The sequence below is a fragment of the Brachyistius frenatus genome, unplaced genomic scaffold (assembly GCF_029030835.1).
Source record: "Brachyistius frenatus isolate BFR_SWC_R1_liver_20210118 unplaced genomic scaffold, ASM2903083v1 Contig_98, whole genome shotgun sequence".
Lineage (NCBI taxonomy): Eukaryota > Metazoa > Chordata > Actinopteri > Embiotocidae > Brachyistius > Brachyistius frenatus.
The window spans coordinates 727943-746939 of NW_027210697.1; the positions used below are offsets into that span (position 1 = coordinate 727943).

The 18997-nt window shown below is 43.7% G+C and overlaps 2 protein-coding genes across 4 annotated transcripts in view; both read left to right on the top strand.

Moving 5' to 3' along the window:
* The first annotated feature begins 461 nt into the window (after positions 1 to 461).
* rpl22 (ribosomal protein L22) lies at positions 462 to 4509 on the top strand. The gene is made up of 4 exons (XM_069711288.1): positions 462 to 543; positions 925 to 1035; positions 1760 to 1884; positions 4322 to 4509. Exons 1-4 carry the CDS (start codon positions 532 to 534, stop codon positions 4464 to 4466), a joined length of 393 nt encoding a protein of 130 aa, XP_069567389.1. The 5' UTR covers positions 462 to 531; the 3' UTR covers positions 4467 to 4509.
* Positions 4510 to 5307: 798 nt separating this feature from the next.
* The window catches only part of chd5 (chromodomain helicase DNA binding protein 5), a 40943-nt gene continuing 27253 nt past the window's right edge, over positions 5308 to 18997 (top strand). For 2 of the 3 annotated variants that reach the window (XM_069711311.1, XM_069711314.1), the window contains exons 1-2: positions 5308 to 5964; positions 14017 to 14168. In XM_069711311.1, coding sequence (XP_069567412.1) covers positions 5898 to 5964; positions 14017 to 14168 — 219 coding nt within the window. In that variant the 5' untranslated portion in view covers positions 5308 to 5897. The remainder of the gene's footprint in view (positions 5965 to 14016; positions 14169 to 18997) is intronic. The other variant, XM_069711313.1, reaches the window with a different exon arrangement.

An 18997-nucleotide genomic window follows, 5' to 3' on the forward strand; every position in this document is an offset into this window, starting at 1 on the left:
CCGTTAATTTTTGTTTTGTTTTGTTTTTTTGAAGGTGCCACAAAATAAAACTTGGGTATATTCTGGATCACAATAGGAGAACTATTGGGATAATAAAAATTAAAAAAAAATAAAAATGTACCCATTATAAAACTATGATAAATATTGTTTCATTAATCCCATATTACCCAGGGTTTTTAAAAAATAATAATAATAATAATAATTTTTACCCACATCTCACGGCCTTCGCTCGGTTGCCATGGACACGGCTCCGTTGTTGTGCTCTTAATCTCATATTATTAATTTTAATTAAAGTAAAATTAAAATATGTCTGAACTCTTGGTACCCCTTTATGGGGTATTAATAATGTATGTTCGTTAAAAAAAACAACAACAACAACAACAACAACAACAAAAAACTCCTGGTTGAACAGGGTAATTTGACAAGGCTGCTCAATCAACCGCAGATCGCTCGATGCGATCGATTTTGCGGAAGTTGCTTATACTTCCTGGCGCAGCCTCTGCCCCTTCCTTTTCGCTCAACGTGTCAGCCATGGCCCCGATTGTGAGTAGCGAAGAGACCAAATAAACGACACACACACGACGCATTTCAGCTTTTCTTTCCCCCTCGCAGGCGTTTAGATAATCAAATCACCTTAATGTGGGAGCCGCGGATGTTTCAGCCTCCTTTTTCTTTGGCTTTGTTTACTGCGTCGGCTCCAAAAACCACGTTGAGCTAACTGTTAGCGCTAACGTTTAGCAGCGAGATATGTTTTTTTTTTTTTTTTAATGGTCATTAAAAGTGCGTAGTCTTTAAAGCACTTACGGTAAATGACTTTAATGCTTTTTATTTATTTATTTATTTATTTTTGCGTTGTTTATCGGACTTTACACGTGCTGCTACGGTTGTTTGAAGTAACCCTCTCGGGATTGATTTGTGTGCCAGAGAAAGCAGGTGGTCAGGAAACCTGGTGGGAAGAGGAAGAAGCAGATCCTGACATTCACCCTGGACTGCACTCACCCCGTTGAGGATGGCATTATGGATGCTGCTAACTTTGTAAGTAAACGAGAGAGAGAGAGAGAGAGAGAGAGAGGCTTCATGCATGTAAATTAATTGTGCAGAGAAAACACGTGGGGGAGGAGGAGGTGGGGGAGGGGGAGGAGGAGGAGGTGGTGGGGGATCAATAGGTAGGTAGGTAGGTAGGTATATACTTTATTAATCCCCGAGGGGAAATTTTTTCGCCACAGCAGCATACATACAGGAGCAATAATAGAAACAATAGAATAAAATAATAATAGAATAGAATAATATAATAGAAAAGCAATAAAATATAAAATGCACAGTACATACAGTATATATACAGTACATTAAATATCTATATATATTATATACAACAAACCAATAAACACAGTCAACATATATATATATATATATATATATATATACACACACATCCGGTACAGTATATATATCTATATATATAATATACAAGCAACCAAGAAACACAGTCAACAGTGTTTTTGTACTGTGATGGATTTTGCCAGAGGTGAGTTATTGTACAGTCTTATGGCAGTGGGCAGGAATGATACCACATGAAGTGTTGAGAATAAGGAGATTAAGTCTTTGTCAGTCTTATGTGTACATCCCAACTATTTGCTGTGAAGTTTTTTTTTTAAATTTTATATAAAAGGGTGAGGTGTCTCCAGCATCGCTGTTGTGTGTGTGTGTGTGTGTGTGTGTGTGTGTGTGACACCTGCCGCGTGTCCTTTGTCGCGTGCAGGAGCAGTTCCTGCAGGAGCGCATCAAGGTGAACGGCAAAGCTGGAAACCTCGGTGGCGGCGTGGTGTCCATCGAGAGGAGCAAGAGCAAAATCGCAGTGAACTCCGAAGTTCCCTTCTCGAAGAGGTACAAAACCACATTTCGAGTCCGTTGGCGCTGTGCGAGACGCGGCTGACGTAGCAGCACATCCTTAACAACTGCTCTCGTGTTGTCTTTTGAGAAGAATGCAAAATGACCCACTGGAAAATATAAAGATTGCGAATTTAATATTAGTAATATTTCAGCCACTGTTATGTCACGGACTTCTTTACTTAACATACACAAATTGTGAGACATCAAACAAATACAAGCTGTGGTTACAAAATATTGTGGATTATAAATAATTGTGCTTCGGTCTTCAACTGTGGATGTTCAAGGTTTGTGGTTAACTGCTTAATGGAGAAGCTGTGATCAATTATTCTATTCAGTTAATTGTGCAAGCACATTTGCTTAACTTTTAGTCAATAGTGGGGTTTTTTTTTCATGCAGTTTTTCACGTGCTGGTGTTGAGAAGTAGTTTGAGAATAAATGTTTTGGGCTTTGTTAAAGAGAGGATCAGAATCAGCTTTACTGGCCAGGTATGTTTACACATACAAGGAATTTGACTCTGGTCGTAGCTTCACTCTCAGCGTGCAAAACACTAAAACTGACAGACATATAAAACATAAATATATATATATATATACAGCATATAAATAAATAGGAATTAATATATACATGTGTATATATATATACCTAAACTATGGTGTAAATGCACCTAGTGCAAATGGTAGAAGCTTAGAGCTGTCTGTAAGATATAAAATATATATATATATTAAATCACTCCGATTATATACATGAAATTAAGTGTTTGTAGTAGTTTGAAAGGACCACAATGGAAAAGAAGTAAAAAGCTGGCCATCGTAGATGGAGGAGATGCAGTAATATTAAAATCTGGGAATAACGGCACACGTCTTTAGACAGTCACTTGGGTAAGGAATTCATGGTGTTAAACTCCGTTGTTTACATGAAATGTGACAAAAATCGTTTCATCAAGAATGAAAACGGATACCAAGTATGAGTCGTTCCAACCCTGGCGAAGATAGCTGACCAGTCACAGCAAGAATTAGTTGTAAACATCTACAACCGCCGATGACTGACAAATTATCCCCCCCCCCCCCGCCAGCCTTGGATCCACACTCGACAGCCAACAACGATGCGTGCAGAGATCTGCCAACGAACCTCCCCTGAACGCGATCATATCTCACTTCCTCACTCTAAATCCAAATGAACGTGCACGTCATGAGAAAAACAAATGCACGAACAACGAGAACTCCCAAAGCCGCATTCTCATGCACCATCAATCCGAACTATACGACATCTTTCACGTTTGTAAACGTCTGAACACCCGAGTTAGTAATTCCCATTATAGGTTATTGAATCGTATGCCAGTGGGTTTGAGAAGGATGGGCTCTGCGCTGCGGTGCATGAATGAAGTGTGCTGGGGGGGGGGGGGGGGGGGGCTCTTCAACGGATGTGGGGTCTGATGTGTGTCAGAAATTACAGACGAGGAAAACTAAAGGGGGGGAAAAAAAAAAGAAAACCCACGTGAGGCTTTGGTGAATTCTGAAAAATGTAAAACAAAAATTCACCAAAATTCAATAAACTTTTACTGCAGCACATTATGTCCATATGTACATTATGTGATGTAGATTTGACTAAGTGATCTTAAATGCTGCATCTCATACACACCACTTTCAATCTTGGGGGAAAAAAAACAAACTTAAAGCAGAGACTGTATTCTGTTTTATTTTATATTAAAGGTGCTGAAACACGGAGCCTAAAGTTTAAAAAAAAAAAGTGTAACTGTAATATGTGTATGTTACGGATTAGTGCCACAAAGAAAATACCTTTTTAATTTGATTGTTATATACGAGTAGGTATACAAACAGGATGGGGGGAAAAGTGCAGCAGCTGCAATGTAATAAGAGAAAAAGTCAACAGGACATTACAATATATTCTTGATGTTATATGTAAAAAAAAAAATACACTTAAACATTAATGTGCATCAACTCATTCCAAAATGTTTAAATATAAACAGGTTAAAAAAGATTATGCGTTAGGAGTTTCAACTTTTCCTTCTGAGTACAGATTATGGCCACCAGAGGGCGACTGAGGCACTTTGAATCTTAAATGGAGGACTTGATATGACCAGGGGATAAAGGTTCTGGATGATGTTGTTATAACCCCTAATGTAAGCCAGATCTGTTGTCACAGCTCATCTTATTGTGTGACTCAACTTATCTGGCGGTCAGTCACGCAATGAAAACAATACGGAGCCCTTAATTTGATGCATTCAAGGTCAAATGAAGAGTTTTGCAGCATTAAAGTGTCACATTTAGTTTGCCTCTTTTTTATTAAAGCACACCAAAGAAATCTTGTCAGGTTCACAATAAAAGGGTCATTATAATTCATTAAAAATTGGCATACATATTAAAAGGCTTCTGCTGTTTCCCCCCCACCCCCTCCTCCGCATCTCTTTCAGGTACTTGAAGTATCTTACCAAGAAGTATCTGAAAAAGAACAACCTCAGGGACTGGTTGAGGGTTGTAGCAAACACCAAGGAGAGCTATGAGCTGCGCTACTTCCAGATCAACCAGGATGAGGAGGAGGAGGAGGATGAAGATTAAACCTCACTACACCATTAATAAAACAAAAAAGACAAAACAAAAATATTGTTGTCTCTTTTTTTTTTTTTTTTTTCCTTGTGTTGCTTGTCTAATTTTGATCTCTGGGTGTCACACAGATCATACAGAATCTATCAGCCTTTCCCTTTATACTCAGCTCTTCTCATCGATAAAACCCCCCCCACAAAACTTTTAATATTTAGATGCATGAAGAGTATGTCTGCTGGTATTTATAATCTGTTTTTGGTTCCTTTGTCTGACTCGGGATGTCCAGCAAGACAACTAAACTCTTTTGTTTTGGTCTCCTCTCCAGAAATCAGTGCCACCAAAGCCAAAAGTGGATAAGTGCATTATGTAGATTCAATTAATCGATGGGCTTCAATTAAATGAAACGGCTACAATATAAAACCAGCAAGCAGTGTAAGTCTCCACTGCAGCTGGGACACTTCCAGCTCTTAGATTTGTGTATTTTGATATGCAGGGAAGTTGAAGCTCCTGCTCTCTCTGGCTCTCTCTGTGGGGCATCCTGTGTTACAGCTGTGGTAACCTTGACAACAGTTGGACCAGGACTCCTCTCTCTCAGCATGCAGTCATCAGGCTGCATCTGTGTATTATTTTGTGCTGTTGTTGTTGTTTGCCAGGAGAAAGTGGATGTTTTGCAAAATGGAAAAAAAATAAAAAATGAGTCAATTTTGCGTCTACATTCGACCACTTTTTTATTTATTTATTTATTTATTTTTTAATTGACGTCAACATGGTGCCTTCAGGAGACATATTAGTGCTTTTTTTTTTTTTTTTTTTTTTTTCGCCCGCAGACAAGACTTTCCATCTCGAGGAGAGGCTGGAAGTGAACAGTGCAGCAGCTGTGCGAGAAAAGCAGAAGTTTCTGTCTCAATTCTCCGGACTTCCAAAAGGAAATGATCGGGCGACAGGCGCGCGACTGTATCCGCCTATTAGCGGCACATGGCGATGCCGCACGGTGGTTTTTTTTTTTTTTTTTTTTTTTTTTTTGCACACTACTAGTTGAAGCGGTAACTAGGAGAGTATGACTAACTAGTTGTGGGTGAAATTATGGGATGCATCGTCATGGCAACAGACCAGACGTCACAATCTGGGCATGTGTGTTCCATTTTTGTCTTTCTTATTTTTCAGACTGCAAGACCTGGATAGAGATCAGTGGAAAAAAAAAAAAAAGCATAAATGTTATTTTTTATTTTTTTATTTTAGTCCTGCAGAGAAAGCCCTGTATTCACTGCAAAAAAAAAAAAAAAAAAAATTAAAATTCAAAAAAAAAAAAAAAAAATTGAACAGAGCGATTCTTTTTTTTTTTTTTTTTTTTTTTTTTTGGTGAAGAAAGAGCCTGGGCTGCGGCGTCTGGAGGGTTAACTTTCAGTATTCCCAGCCTAAAAGGGGTTTGGGGGCTATGAGATAAAGATGCCGGGGTCGCTGAGTAATGAAGACGAGGGACAAGACGACATGGATTTTGAAGACGATATGCCAGGTGAGGGAAAAGGGGGGAGGCGGGGTGTCCTTCACATTATTTTTGCGCCGCTACGCCTTGAATGCGGGGAAAAGGGCTTGTCCTGCGTTCCTGAGACCAGAGAGGAGGAGGAGGAGGAGGAGGGGTGGTGGGGTGCAATAAGCAGAGTCATGCTATTATGTGTGTGTGTGTGTGCGTGTGTGTGTGTTGTTTTTTTTTTTTTTTTAATTTTTTTTTTTTTTTTAAATTTTATTTTAGTACGACCTAGTGTCTTTTAAGGTGGGAACGGGTTTTTTGGATTCGCCTCCGGCTGCCCTCGCATTCAGCCTGATTTTTTTTTTATTTTTTGGGGGGGGGGGGTGGGGGGGGGCATGATGAAAACCCTGCTGCACGGTTTCTGTACGCTGCTCTTTCTTTCACAGTCTCGCATGCGTGTACAAAGTGAAGGGGCTTCACCTCAAGTCCGAAAAACACAAGTTTAGGTCCGAGAGCTGTTTAAAAATCGTCGCTGTTTATGTGTCCGCTGCAGTGTCTGCGGTGAGCTTTGTCCTTCTCGGTTAACGTGTGCATACGCTTTTAAACGGTGACAACATCCGTGTTCATTTGGGAGAAGATGCGCGGTCGTCGGCGCCGCCGCTTGTGATTAGGGAAGCTGCTCCAACTTTAAATGTCCTGGGAGCACCTTGCGTGGCCGCAGAGGTGCGAAAAGCCACGTGTGGGCTACTGTAAACAGCGCCGATCCATTCTGGTCCTTTTGCCGTGTGTGCCGCTGGTGACAGCGGTTGGGTCACCAGCGTCCCCTTCAGCTCTGGGTCGTGCACTAACTCAAAATTAACTCTAACCCACATTCTGGACGTGCAAGCTCCTTCTGCTCGCCTCATGCAAGCCGAATGTAAGCCGAATGTGTGCAATATTTCTTGTGGCTGGAAAATGAATGTGTCACCCACTCTGGCACTGAACCAGCTCTAATGTCATTTTGTCTTCTTAAAGGGAAAATTCAAGTCCGGGAGGGTGTCCGGATTCTCTAATTAATGACCACGCACATAAGCTACTTGTCAATTTATGGCCATTTAGTTTTCTTTTTGGCGTAATAGTTTTTCTGGCAGGTGTCAATCCTAATGAACCTGATTAGGAGGGTAAGTCCCAGTCAGCGTGTTTGGCAGGCATTGCTATAATTGACATTCACTTAAACTGCTAACTGTGATATCTGTCATATGCAGCTGTAGGAGCTGGCCTCATCACAATCGTCATCATCTCGGTCAAACCAGGTCATAAACTGCTTGAGGATCTATTTCTTGGTCCGGTGTGTTAAAGGCTGAGGTGAAGAGGTGGCCTGTCGTTGCATTCGTAATAACCAGGCTTCAGTTTGTCCAGCACAGCCACGAGATTCACAGATTTCTTTCTTTCTCTCTCTCTTTTTTTTTTCCTTCCTCCTGCAGCTTGCTCAGAGCATCAGATTGTTTGATGTCAGGGGCGAGACTTTAAATTAATGCTGCTTTGCCCTCCGCTTCACATTTACATCTGGATGTGGAAAAGTTTGGCGGTCGTAAAGATAGATTGCGTGTGAAATGAAGGTTGAGGGTGTAAAAATCCAATGTAGTGTTTTCTTCGACCTCCTATTAAGTGTTGCTGCATGATACATACAGAATATATGTGGAAGAGTGTGTTCTGAGTTTTCTCCAAATGAAAGAACTTTCTGTTTTTGGGACGAAGTCATATTTATAGGTTGTGACCCGAGGAAACGCTTGTGATGAAATGATGAGATGTGGGTTTGGCATTAGCTGTCCCAAAATGTAGTGAGCAGTTGTTGCCCGACTGAGCAATTCTTGCTCATTTTACATGTGTTAGAAGCCCTCAAACCTCTAAAGTTGGTATATTTTTTTCCCCCACTATCACATGGAGGAAGTACAGTTGTTATCCTAGACTGCAGCTATATAAAAGTGGACATAGGGTCTGAAAAATGGAAGTGCCTCTTATAAGCTGCAATACCACCAAGTGCCACAAGAGGTTGGCGCCAAAAAGTCTCCGGCTCCATAGACTCGCATTCAACTTCTCTCATTCAATTCGTAGTCAATACATTTTTTTCACAAGTCACTTTTGGTTTTGCGCGATAAAGTCACTCCTTATTAGTTTTCTGCCGGTCCATCTGAAAATAACCCCGTCATTAATCAGAAAATACGTGTAAAAGCTGCGTTTTTTTGGGGGGGGGGCGTGTCTGTTTGATTGACAGGCCAGAGGTGCAGTCAGGTTACGGCTATATCGGTGGGCGGCACGTGGTATCGTTGGGTTTCACGATCAGATCGAGTCCAAATACGGTCCCTTCTGGCTCCACACTGCTCCGAAGTAGCAAGATGCCGCCGGCCAATATTTGAACTCGAGGCTTCGCAACGAGTGTTCGCAAACCGACGGGCGACGTCACTGGCGGTTGCCGCTTAGTTACAGTAAAGCCTTTTTCACGGGCTCATTATTGGCCCCCATAAAACAAACAGGACAATACAAACGACAGGATTCAAACGTTGCCTCCACTTGGCACCTATTTTCCGAGTCTTGTGGCATCAGAGTTATTTGCGCTAATCTCTCGCAAATAAACACATTCTGACAATATTTTTGATGAGCCCAATTAATGGCACCGAGCTTTCATGTTGAAGGTGTGAAGTCGGGAGAGAGAACGAAGAGGCAGAGAGAAGGAAAGAGGGGGGAAAACAGAAGGGAGTCAAAGCATCATCTGTGACTGCCAGCCATAGCCCGAGGCGGCACACAATCACTGATGTGTGTCCCCAATAACCCAGTCGTTGGTTAAACATGTATGAGGAAGGAACGGTGCAATTGATTATGGCATGTGAGTGAAGATATGTGAGCAGGAATCCAGGTAGGAAGATTGAAAAGAAAAAAACAAAAAAAATTCACGCGTCAGTTGAGATTTCTTCCATCTGCCTTGATGGAATTTAGTAAATCTATATCGTGGGGTGCAAAAATAAATCAAAGAAACGCTACGAACCCTGATGATAACACACTAATTAATAATAAATGCACTGAAAATCAGACTTGGTGAATTGTGTTTGTCCTAATGAAGCTTCTGCGAACGTTTCTCATGCTATTCCGACGGTACGATTGGTATTTAGTATTCTTTTATCTCATCCTATCACCGAGCATAATACAACGTTGCACATCTATTGTTGTGCTGCTGATACAGGAAGTAGTTTTATGACCTCAGCAGGCATCAAAGTGACAGACAAGGTCAGGAATCCAGGTCAGACTTCTTTTTTTTTTTTCCGGCATCGAGATGCTTTCATGCAATTAAAACGCAACAATGTGGAAGCAGGTCCTGGTGGGGGAGAGAAGAGGACATCAGACCCCTAAATGCTATCCTATCAGAGCCTTTATTTGTTGTGGCACACACACTGTCCTAAGTCCCTTTGTCTCACTCCGGGTGCTTACACTGTCACAGATTGTTCCATTGTGTTTTCTGTTTTAATTGCTTTGTTCCTCCCTAAAATTGAAAGATTATCATGGGCTTTTGTGTGCCTACAAATGTTATCCCCAATTGGAACGGGCTCTATTTTTGGATCCCTCACTGAAAGTTGACACAATTTTTTTTCCCCTGCTGCTCGTGCACGTAGCCGAAGCATAAAAGATGCTTCATTTAAAATGCGTATTTGCAGATGAGCGGTCTGTTTTATATCTGCCTTATATTGGATCCAATATGAACTTATAATAGAGTATGGTTTAAATGATGCTTTTTAGTCTTTATCGCACCATCACTTTGATGATTCCATTTTCTAATAATAGTCTCTGGATGTCTTTGTCTGCAGGCATTTGAAGCCTGAGCTATAAGCGCTCAATCAATGAGGAAAAGAAACCTTTTGGCCCCGTCTGTGCTGCTTTGTGGGAAGCAATGCTGGGCAACATTAAGTGGGTATTTCCACACAGGGGCCACCGGAGAAAGGTCTAATGTGCTTTCCAGTAAACTCTAGCTTCCTCACTTGGGAGTCGCTCATGAATCTCCCCTCTAATGGGTCAGTCCGGTGGCCAAGCCCTTGCAGGAAGGTCAGAACTGTGTCTGTGCCATCCGTCCGCATTTTACAGAGGGCTCGCCTGCCAAGTGGAGCTTTGGTCGTCTTTCTAACACAATCTGGTGCCAGGCCTCCCTGTGTCACATGACTGAGCAGCCTCCCCTCCCCTCCCCTCCCCTCCAAACACCTGGCACGGCCTGGTCCTCCCACCGAGCAGAAAGAATATCTCCCCTGATGGTTTTCCCTACAGGGACTTCACAGACCATTTACTGTAGGCAGGGTTCGGATCAAAAGGCAACGCAGGTGGTAAACGCCGGCGTTTCTTTTTTCATTGAACCGCATGGCTGTTACCCCTTTTATAAACTCCTCTGCATTGCTGAGACCATTTCGTTCAATATTTTGTTATTTTTTTAATTTTTTTTTTAGCAAGGCTACAGCGAGCAGCTCTTTGAGGCTCTATTGTAGCAGCAGTGGTTCTTTGAACTAAACACCATCACGCTAACATGCTCGCAATTACAGTGCTAACATCCCGATGTTTACTAGATATGATATTGATCATATTCAACATGTTAGTATAGTGTTGTTGCAGCAGTACAGTTGTATTTTGTCATAAAAAATATTGTTTGAGCTAATTGAAAAATGTGACCAGATTGAAGTGCAGAATGACAGGTTGCTATGAGAATTACTTAAATTGAGACATCAAAGTGTGTGCTAAATGCCGTGGCAATCCAGCTGATAGCTGTTGAGATATTTTATTCAGAGCTTCCAATGACAACCTCGTAGTTTGTAGCAAAAGTTAGAAGATTATGGAAAGCTGCGTTTCCACTGTTGGCTCGACTCTTCTCGATTCTTCTCATTTTTGCTACCAAGTTCTATTCTGGATTTTGTTTTCCACGTCAGATAGTAACCCCCTCAATGCCATGTCGTGACTACAGCGGTGCCGGATAAAGCTTAATCCGTGACTTCATCCTCAGCGCGATGCACACGTGGATCCCAGAGGAACGTCTGCAGCTCCTCAACTGATCCCGGCGTGATTTTAAGAGCCGCCGCTAAAAAAAAACTGCACCTGCTCTTGTAGCTCGGCTCGTTAACAATGGCGGGTTTGCACTAGATGTCCCGCGTGCAGCGACTGTTACAGTTCTCCTCGATCCAACAGCGGTCTGCAGTGTTTTCTCAACGTCATCTTTTCAAAACCTCGACGGAGATGATGCTGAAAGTAGTCGCAGGTATTATCCGCAGCGGAAAACCAAAACACGGGAGTAGAATACGGTTGAGGTGTAGGCCGTTACCAGCGGTGGTAAAGCGGTAAAAAGTCGGTAGGATACATCCTCCAGGGGGCCATGAATGTCTGTTTAAAATTTTATGGCAATCCGTACCGTAGTCGTTGAGAATTTCTAGTCTTTCACCAAAGTGGTTAAACGACAAAGCAAGCAGACCGACACCGGCGTCCCCAGAGCCTCGAGCACGGCCAGAAAAGAACCTCGTCCTGTCTCCTCAAAGTGAATTTGGTGCTTATGATTGAATCATTTCAAGTAACACTGCATCGCCACTGTCAAGTTTGATTGATTTATTGTACAGGAAGCAGATAAAGGGACACGTAGTCCTGTATCATCTGGCGTATCTAATCACTGATGTGTGGTCAGCCTGTCATTCATTGTTCCTCTCATGGACGGAAAAGAAAAAAAAAAAAAAAAAAAGGGTGTGCGGAGTGACCGACTGCTTTTGTGTAATTCACAACCGTCTCCATCTACATCCGAGCCGTGTCATCATCTGTGCATCGGAGAGAGATGCAAGGCTCGCTGCGTTGCCGGCGCGACTTGCTTGGCAGGCGGCTAACATACATCTGAGACATAAAAGAGCTCCCGGTTTGAGACGCTGAATACATAAACTCGGGGCTTTATTTAGAAAGAGAGAAACAACGCGGGGAGGAACATGCGAGTCTGTGTGGGAGGCTGGAAGACCGAACGAACTAGCGGAGCAGTAATCATAGCAGATAGATCTCTAGAAATAACTCTGGAATAAAAAAAAGATATTGGCCGCATAAAGCACAAGTTACCCCCAGTTAGCCCTCCGGAAGGGGTGACACATTTCATCTGGTCGCCAGGGGTAACACAATCAGCTTGACATTGGCTCTGACTGAGGCTTGGAAATCACTGTACTGTGTGTGTGTGTGTGTGTGTGTGTGTGGAGAACCTCTTGCTCCCCTTTGCTAAATAGAGGATAAGTGGTTGGTGAGGTTTTGTGTGTCTACTACACAGGAATCCCTCCTCCCCAATCTCTCACTCCGGCTACCCAGGGGAGTGGTAGACTGCAGGGCGAGTGTCAGTTGATTGACTCTGATACATGCGCTGCATATTTCATGCCCTCCAGTCTGTCTGCGTGAAACACGGGAGAGAGGGGAGACACGCAGACAGAGAGAGACACGGGGAAAAGACGGAGAGACAGCCGGAGACAACAACGGAGCGAGAACGATATCAGATGTGGACCTCTACAGGAGCGGATGCATGCCGCGTCTCTTCGCAGCGATGTGTCGTTTGGGGCTGTTTCTCTCCGTTACTTACTCCTCCGTGACCCGCCGTGGCATCAGTGAAAGTCTGCTGCGCTCAGCAGTCAGCACGTTTGTAACACAGCAGCTCTGAGACAGTACAGCTGACAACCAGCAGCAGGTCGCTTTAGTCCCAGCAAGCATTAGAGGCTGAGGATATGCTCAGTGTACCTCAGTGGCCCTCCGGGGAGTTCCCACTTAGCAGCAGGCCGGGCACTTCGTTTATTTGTGTTTTGACGCACAAAGTTGATCCACACTCAATTAGGTGTGATTATGAGGTTTATTTTGCCAAGTGCTCCTGTTGGTCTGACATTGATTCGTCATTTTTATTTTCAAAACACTGACTTTTCGCCGTGCTGTGCTTTCACAGACCTGCAACTAATGATTATTTTTCATCTTTTTCTGTCTTTTTGTTTGATCGTTTTGTCTCAGAAATGTCTGAGAATTTGGCAGAAATTCTCTGGCCCGGCTGCACCACAGTTTCAGTTTTCTTCGCTGTGAATACAGTCTGGTCCCGCTGCTGTATTTGCGTTTCCCCCCAGCGACTGTAAAGGGCGGACCAATCAGCGAACAGTGTCGGTGGTGAAGCGTGTTTGTCCCGCCCCCTCCTTCACGGTTATTGGACGGCTGGTAACAAGCACAGCGTTAACAGTTTTCAACTCTCAGTGACCGGATGAAAATGCCGTACATTCATCGGTCAGGCCAGAATAAACACTCAGTACCTCGTCAAGCTGCTGCCGTTCATTAAAAACAATTAAAAAAAATATGCTGTGCTCGAGCAAAAATGTTCGGTGGTTGCAGCGGTGGCAGAGTGCCGGCTTTGGCACATGCTGATTGGTTAAATTAACCCGAGGTCTGCGCCCAGTAGGATGGAGGGACTGGAGCGTAACCAGACCCGTATACTCACCGAATGAAATCGGGTCTGGTTCACAACCAGGCTAGAAATTTCCATGTCCATTTTCCAGAAACGTAGGTCATATCTTCATCGCTTGTTTTGTCTAACCCAGCCTGGCTCTGTCCGACTCTTCCTCACACCTTCGGGCTTTGCTGTGATTGTAGTCTGGAAACCCTTTAGTCACTCTGAAGGGCTAATCAGCACAATGATGTTGAAGTAGAGCGGTCGAGATTTGGTGCACAACATACAATGTATGGTAGACAATGTTGATTGGTTAAAGCTCCTCCAGTAGTTTCAAAATCTAGCCCAAGTCAATAACAAGAAATGAGCCCTAATGGAGCCGACCAGACCCACGTATTCACACGGTCACACCGGGCCGTCTAACTTTAAAACCCAAAGATGCTGATGATGCTAAACTGCAAAAAGATGCAAATCCTCACGTTTACATGCTGGAGCCATTAAATCTTTGTTGTTTTTTTTAACAAAAAAAACAACAAAAAAGAACAAATCCAATAATCAATGGTCGAAGAAGCGCCGTGCGCAAACCAAGCTGTGTATGTCAGTTCTGGCCCATCACACGTGTTCCTTAAGCCAATAATGTGTTTTGTTTCTGTGTCCAGACGAGGATGACGAAGGTGAGCGCAACAATGTTCCCCTCGCGCCCCTCGACAGCTTCTTCTCCGACGACGACTCCGTCAAACAGCAGAAGAAGAAGAAGCCCAAAAAGATGAAAGAGGGGAAAATGCCCAAAGTTAAGAAGAGGAAAAAAGAGGTAAGGTGCATTTCACGTTCGACACCATCTGCCGTGACTTCGGACGCAACAGCTTGGCAGACATTTTGGCTCGAGCTGTATCCCGCGTTCTCTATTTCTCAACCCATCACTCTTTTGATGTCTCCGCAATTGGATCAAAGGTGTGTTTTGGCAGCTGCACTGCCTCTGTAATCTAAATGAGAGGCACTGGACTGTCTCGGGCTTAGGGGAGGTTGGCAGCAGTGCCACCGCTCCTGCCAGTGTAAGCTGTGGGCACCGAGCGTGAGTTTAGAGTGTGGATTTGTGCCCGTGGTGCCGGTGGTGATGGCAGGGACGCTAGGTCAGAGGCACAGCGTTGGTGCCAAGATAGCAGTGGGAGAGCTATGACAGAGCGGGTTTGACGGCTGAGCTTCTCGAGCCTTTCGTCGCCAACATTTAGACAACAGGTCTGAGGCTTGATTTTCCCTCAGCATTATATATGTGCGTAATATATGTTGTTATTTCAGCTTTTAAAGTTAGCCTGACAATTTCAGTATAATACTAACTGGTAAACATGAATAGAGAAGACTAGCAAACTGATGTACGTAATGTTACTTATGTAAACCAAAGGTACTTGCTTTTCACGCCCAGCCGAGGCAGAACGTGACATTGACACGTTATCGTTGGGTGGACTAAACGCTTTTGCGTGACGTTCGGTCACAACTTTCTCACTTTCTTTTCAAGCCATTGGAAATTATTTTCAGTCAACTTCAATAATGAATTATTAGAAATAATTTATAAAAACCTGTTATGGTAAATCAATAATTCTGAAGCTCTAAGTCTAGAAATTAATGTTGGGCCTTCTTTGATGAATTAAAACAAGATGACGCAAGTGTGTTCTTAGAGGAGGATTTTCTACAACCTGGCAACCCAAAACTTATTTTATTAACTGCTTCAAAATGGTCTGTGATACACTGATAAATACCTGATTAACACTTTTTAAGGGTTGACAATACTGTATCCATCATAAGGTAATGTCACCGGTCAATACATACGATTCTCTTTTGCTGCAGGAAAATCTTTTCTTTTCTTAAAAACGTGCCCAACCCAGAAGCCATAAGCAATATTTTTCTTTACTCAGTAATTACAGGAATCTGCTGTATCCCCAGTGCTTCTCCCTGCCTGTGTTGGCTTTAAATGTGAAAATGGCTTTAGCAGTGTCAGAGACATGGCCAGGATGTTCCCCTCTGCTGGCTGGAGATGCCAGCAGTGCTGTGAGGAGCTTGGCTGGCCAGGCTGCCACCCGGCCCTCTGGCTGCTTGTGGTAAACACTGAGCTCTGGGTCTCACTGAGCTAATGAGGGGGGGACTCCCTGTGACACTCTTCACTCCCTCATACACACACTCGCCTCTGTGTTTCTCCTTTTTCTTCCCTCTCACATGCATCACCTCACTTTGCCCTGGTTGTGATACCGCAGCGTGTCTGTCTGCCTTTCTTTTCTTTTTCTTTCTTTCTTTCTTTCTTTCTTTCTTTCTTTCTTTCTTTCTTTCTTTCTTTCTTTCTTTCTTTCTTTCTTTCTTTCTTTCTTTCTTTCTTTCTTTCTTTCTTTCTTTCTTTCTTTCTTTCTTTCCTTTATCCCTCCCTCCTTCCTTCCTTCCTTCCTTCCTTCCTCCTTTCTCCCTTCCCTCCCTTCCTGTCAGCTCTTTCTCTAACTCTCTCTCTCTTTCTTTCTTTCTTTCTTTCTTTCTTTCTTTCTTTCTTTCTTTCCTTTCCTTCCTCCCTTCCTTCCTTCCTTCCTAACTCTCTCTCCTTCCTTCCTTCCTTCCTTCCTTCCTTCCTTCCTTCCTTCCTTCCTTCCTTCCTTCCTTCCTTCCTTCCTTCTTTCCTTCCTTCCTTCCTTCCTTCCTTCCTTCCTTCCTTCCTTCCTTCCTTCCTTCCTTCCTTCCTTCCTTCCTTCCTTCCTTCCTCCTTTCTCCCTTCCCTCCCTTCCTGCCAGCTCTTTCTCTCTCTCCCTCCTTCCTTACTCCCTCCCTCCCTCCCTTCCTCCATCCCTCCTTCCTTCCTTCCTTCCTTCCTTTCCTCCCTCCCTTCTTCCATCCTCCCTCCTTCCCGCCCTATCAGCTCTCTCCCTCTTACCCTCCCGCTGAGGAAGCGCTGCTGCTGTAATTCACTTCCAATCACTCCCCAATGGTCTGTGTCAGACAGAGGCCAAAAGTCAATTGGGGTCAGAGACTGTCAGCGGCACATCCTAGTCTGAGGTCGCAGCTACTGACGGGAGGATTGGTAGCCGGGGAGAGATGTGTTATATTTGCCTTCCCTCTCATATCTGCAGTTAAACAAAGAAACTCTGAGGACATAGACGGATGTTCTGTGTCCTTTTTGACAAAATATCCGTGAAAGCGAATCTTGAGTTTATAGAAAGCCGTTAATTTTATTAGTGAAAGAAGCAGCTGCAATAAAACCTCCATGAATCTGCTCTTGGCTTTAACATCTCGCTGAAATACAGTCGGTATGAGATGAGCCTCAGTCTTGTTTTTATAACTTCAATATCCTCTCCGGGATTGTGAGTCAACAAAGAGCTGTTGCTGATTTCGGCAAAAAAAAGAAAAGGAGAAGCCATTGTTTTGGAAGCTTTACAGCAGCATATATATATATTTTTTCTTGCTAAACTAGGTTTTATTGAATATCCACGTCTTTCCTCGTTTGATATTTTCAGTGGCATTCGCTGCAATCTCCCTGAGGCAGAAACCATTATGGGGAAGCATCTAATTTGATTACGTTATCATCACTTATCTGATTTTCCTCCCTCTGAGAGGAGAGACTCCCTCTTTGTTACTGTTCTGGTGTGTCCTCTTTGATTCTATGACGTCTGTTTAACATTGAACTCCGGGCCACTGAGCGCTTGTTGCACACTTCCACCTTGTCCTTGCAGTTGCTCTCAATCATGGTTCTGCTTCTTTGCTTTTTCCCTCCTCCATCTTCGTCTCCACCCCCCTCCCACCCCCCATCCCCCATCCACAATCTTCCATTTACTCTCTCTCTCTCTCTCTCTCTCTCTCTCTCTCTCTCTCTCTCTCTCTCTCTCTCTATCTATCTATCTATCTATCTATATATTTATCTCTCTCTCTCTCTCTCTCCCTCTCCCTTTCTTCTTATGCATAAATGAGATTTGTCTAGACGGGTGCTGGAGCACCAGCTCTGCAACCACAGGCCTCTGCATAACAAGCTCGTTATGCAAACGTGTCTGATTGGATGGCGCCGTTCCATTGGCTGCCACTGTGATAGAGTGTGTATATGTGTGTGTGTGTGTGTGTGTTGGGGGGAGGAGGGAGTGAGTGTGGTGTGTGTGTGGGGGAGAGGGAGGGGGGAGGTAATGGCAGGATAGAAAGAAAGAGTGAGGGAGGAAAAAAGAAAGAAGAAGTTATGAGATAGAGTGAGAGAGAAAATAATGGGGTGGATGGTGGGGGTGAGCGAGGGGAGCTCTATGAGATGTGAAGGAGAGAAAGTGAGAGGAGGAGGAAGAGGAGGAGGAGGAGGAGTGTGTGTGTGTGTGTGTGTGTGGGTGGGTGGGGGGGGGGGGGGGTGGAGGGGTATTGAGAAAGAGAGAGAAAACTAGGAAGAGAGAGAGAGAGAGAGAGAGAGAGAGCCAGACACTGCTCAAATTTGGTCGCCATAGCAACACAGCCAGGCTGCTGGTAGGGTTGGCGGGCGCTGCGGCAACGTGAGCCTTTCCACTGCGCTACAGAGCAAAACGCCTGCAAGTCTCTCCATGGAGCCACACAGGCCTGCTGAGCAACAGGCAGCGAGCGGAGCACAAAGCCACCGAGCACTAATTTCTCTCCGCTGCATGTGCACATGCACATGTCCTCTGGCAGGCCCGCAAATTCCACACATACATGAAAACATGTGAAAAAGAAACATTAAAACACAGACCAGCAGCAATACACACACACACACACACACACACACACACACACACACACACACACACACACACACACACACACACACACACATGCAATTTATGCACATTAAAGCAGGCGCGTACATACAGTTAAACTATTTATAAGCGGGGAGAGAATTTTTTTTTTTTTTTTTTTTTGAAACCTAATGCACAGATGCAAATTTATATGCACACTCGCACACACCTACTACACACAAAAAGCACAAGTAATTAGGTGAGAGGTGCATGAGGAGAGAAAACAGCACACACTCTTCCCTCTCCCACCTCTCTTCCTCACACACACACACACACACACACACACACACACACACACACACACACACACACACACACACACACACACACACACACACACACACACACACACACACACACACACACACACACACCACTGTGAGCAACCACCAGTGAGTTTGTTCATATGCAACTCTCCCGATCACACAAACAACACCTGTTAACTGTTAAATCCATGTAGCCTTCCAGATGTCTCATATTAAACAGGCAGGATGCAGCTCGGTCTGCAGATCAGCTCGGAGCCGTGATTGGCTGCACCGCCCGAGGTGTTTCAGCTCCCTGGTCTTAGTTTATTATCAAAGCACGTTTAAAAAAAGGTGAGCATGTATCCTCATCAACTCTCTGCTAACTGTGGTCTCTTAATAATTCACACCTCTCGTCGTAGGCAGAGGAATTATCATATTAGTAAAAGCAGTGACACTTTGGAATGATGTAATTTAATTTATGCAAATGCCATCAAGTAGAAGCTTTTATCCAAAGTGCTTTATATACACTGGCAGCATATGTTTTTTAGTGTGGGTGGCCTCTGTGGGAGCTCTAATCCCTCACCCTGGCAAAATTTATGCCATGCTTATTTGCACTATTAACTTTTCATATTTTAATTATTCCCCTC

Excerpts from the sequence above, each read along its gene's own strand:
- rpl22 (XM_069711288.1), top strand. Across the intron at positions 1,036-1,759 it reads TTATGGATGCTGCTAACTTT|GAGCAGTTCCTGCAGGAGCG; the intron begins GTAAGTAAACGA and ends TGTCGCGTGCAG. Across the intron at positions 1,885-4,321 it reads GAAGTTCCCTTCTCGAAGAG|GTACTTGAAGTATCTTACCA; the intron begins GTACAAAACCAC and ends CATCTCTTTCAG.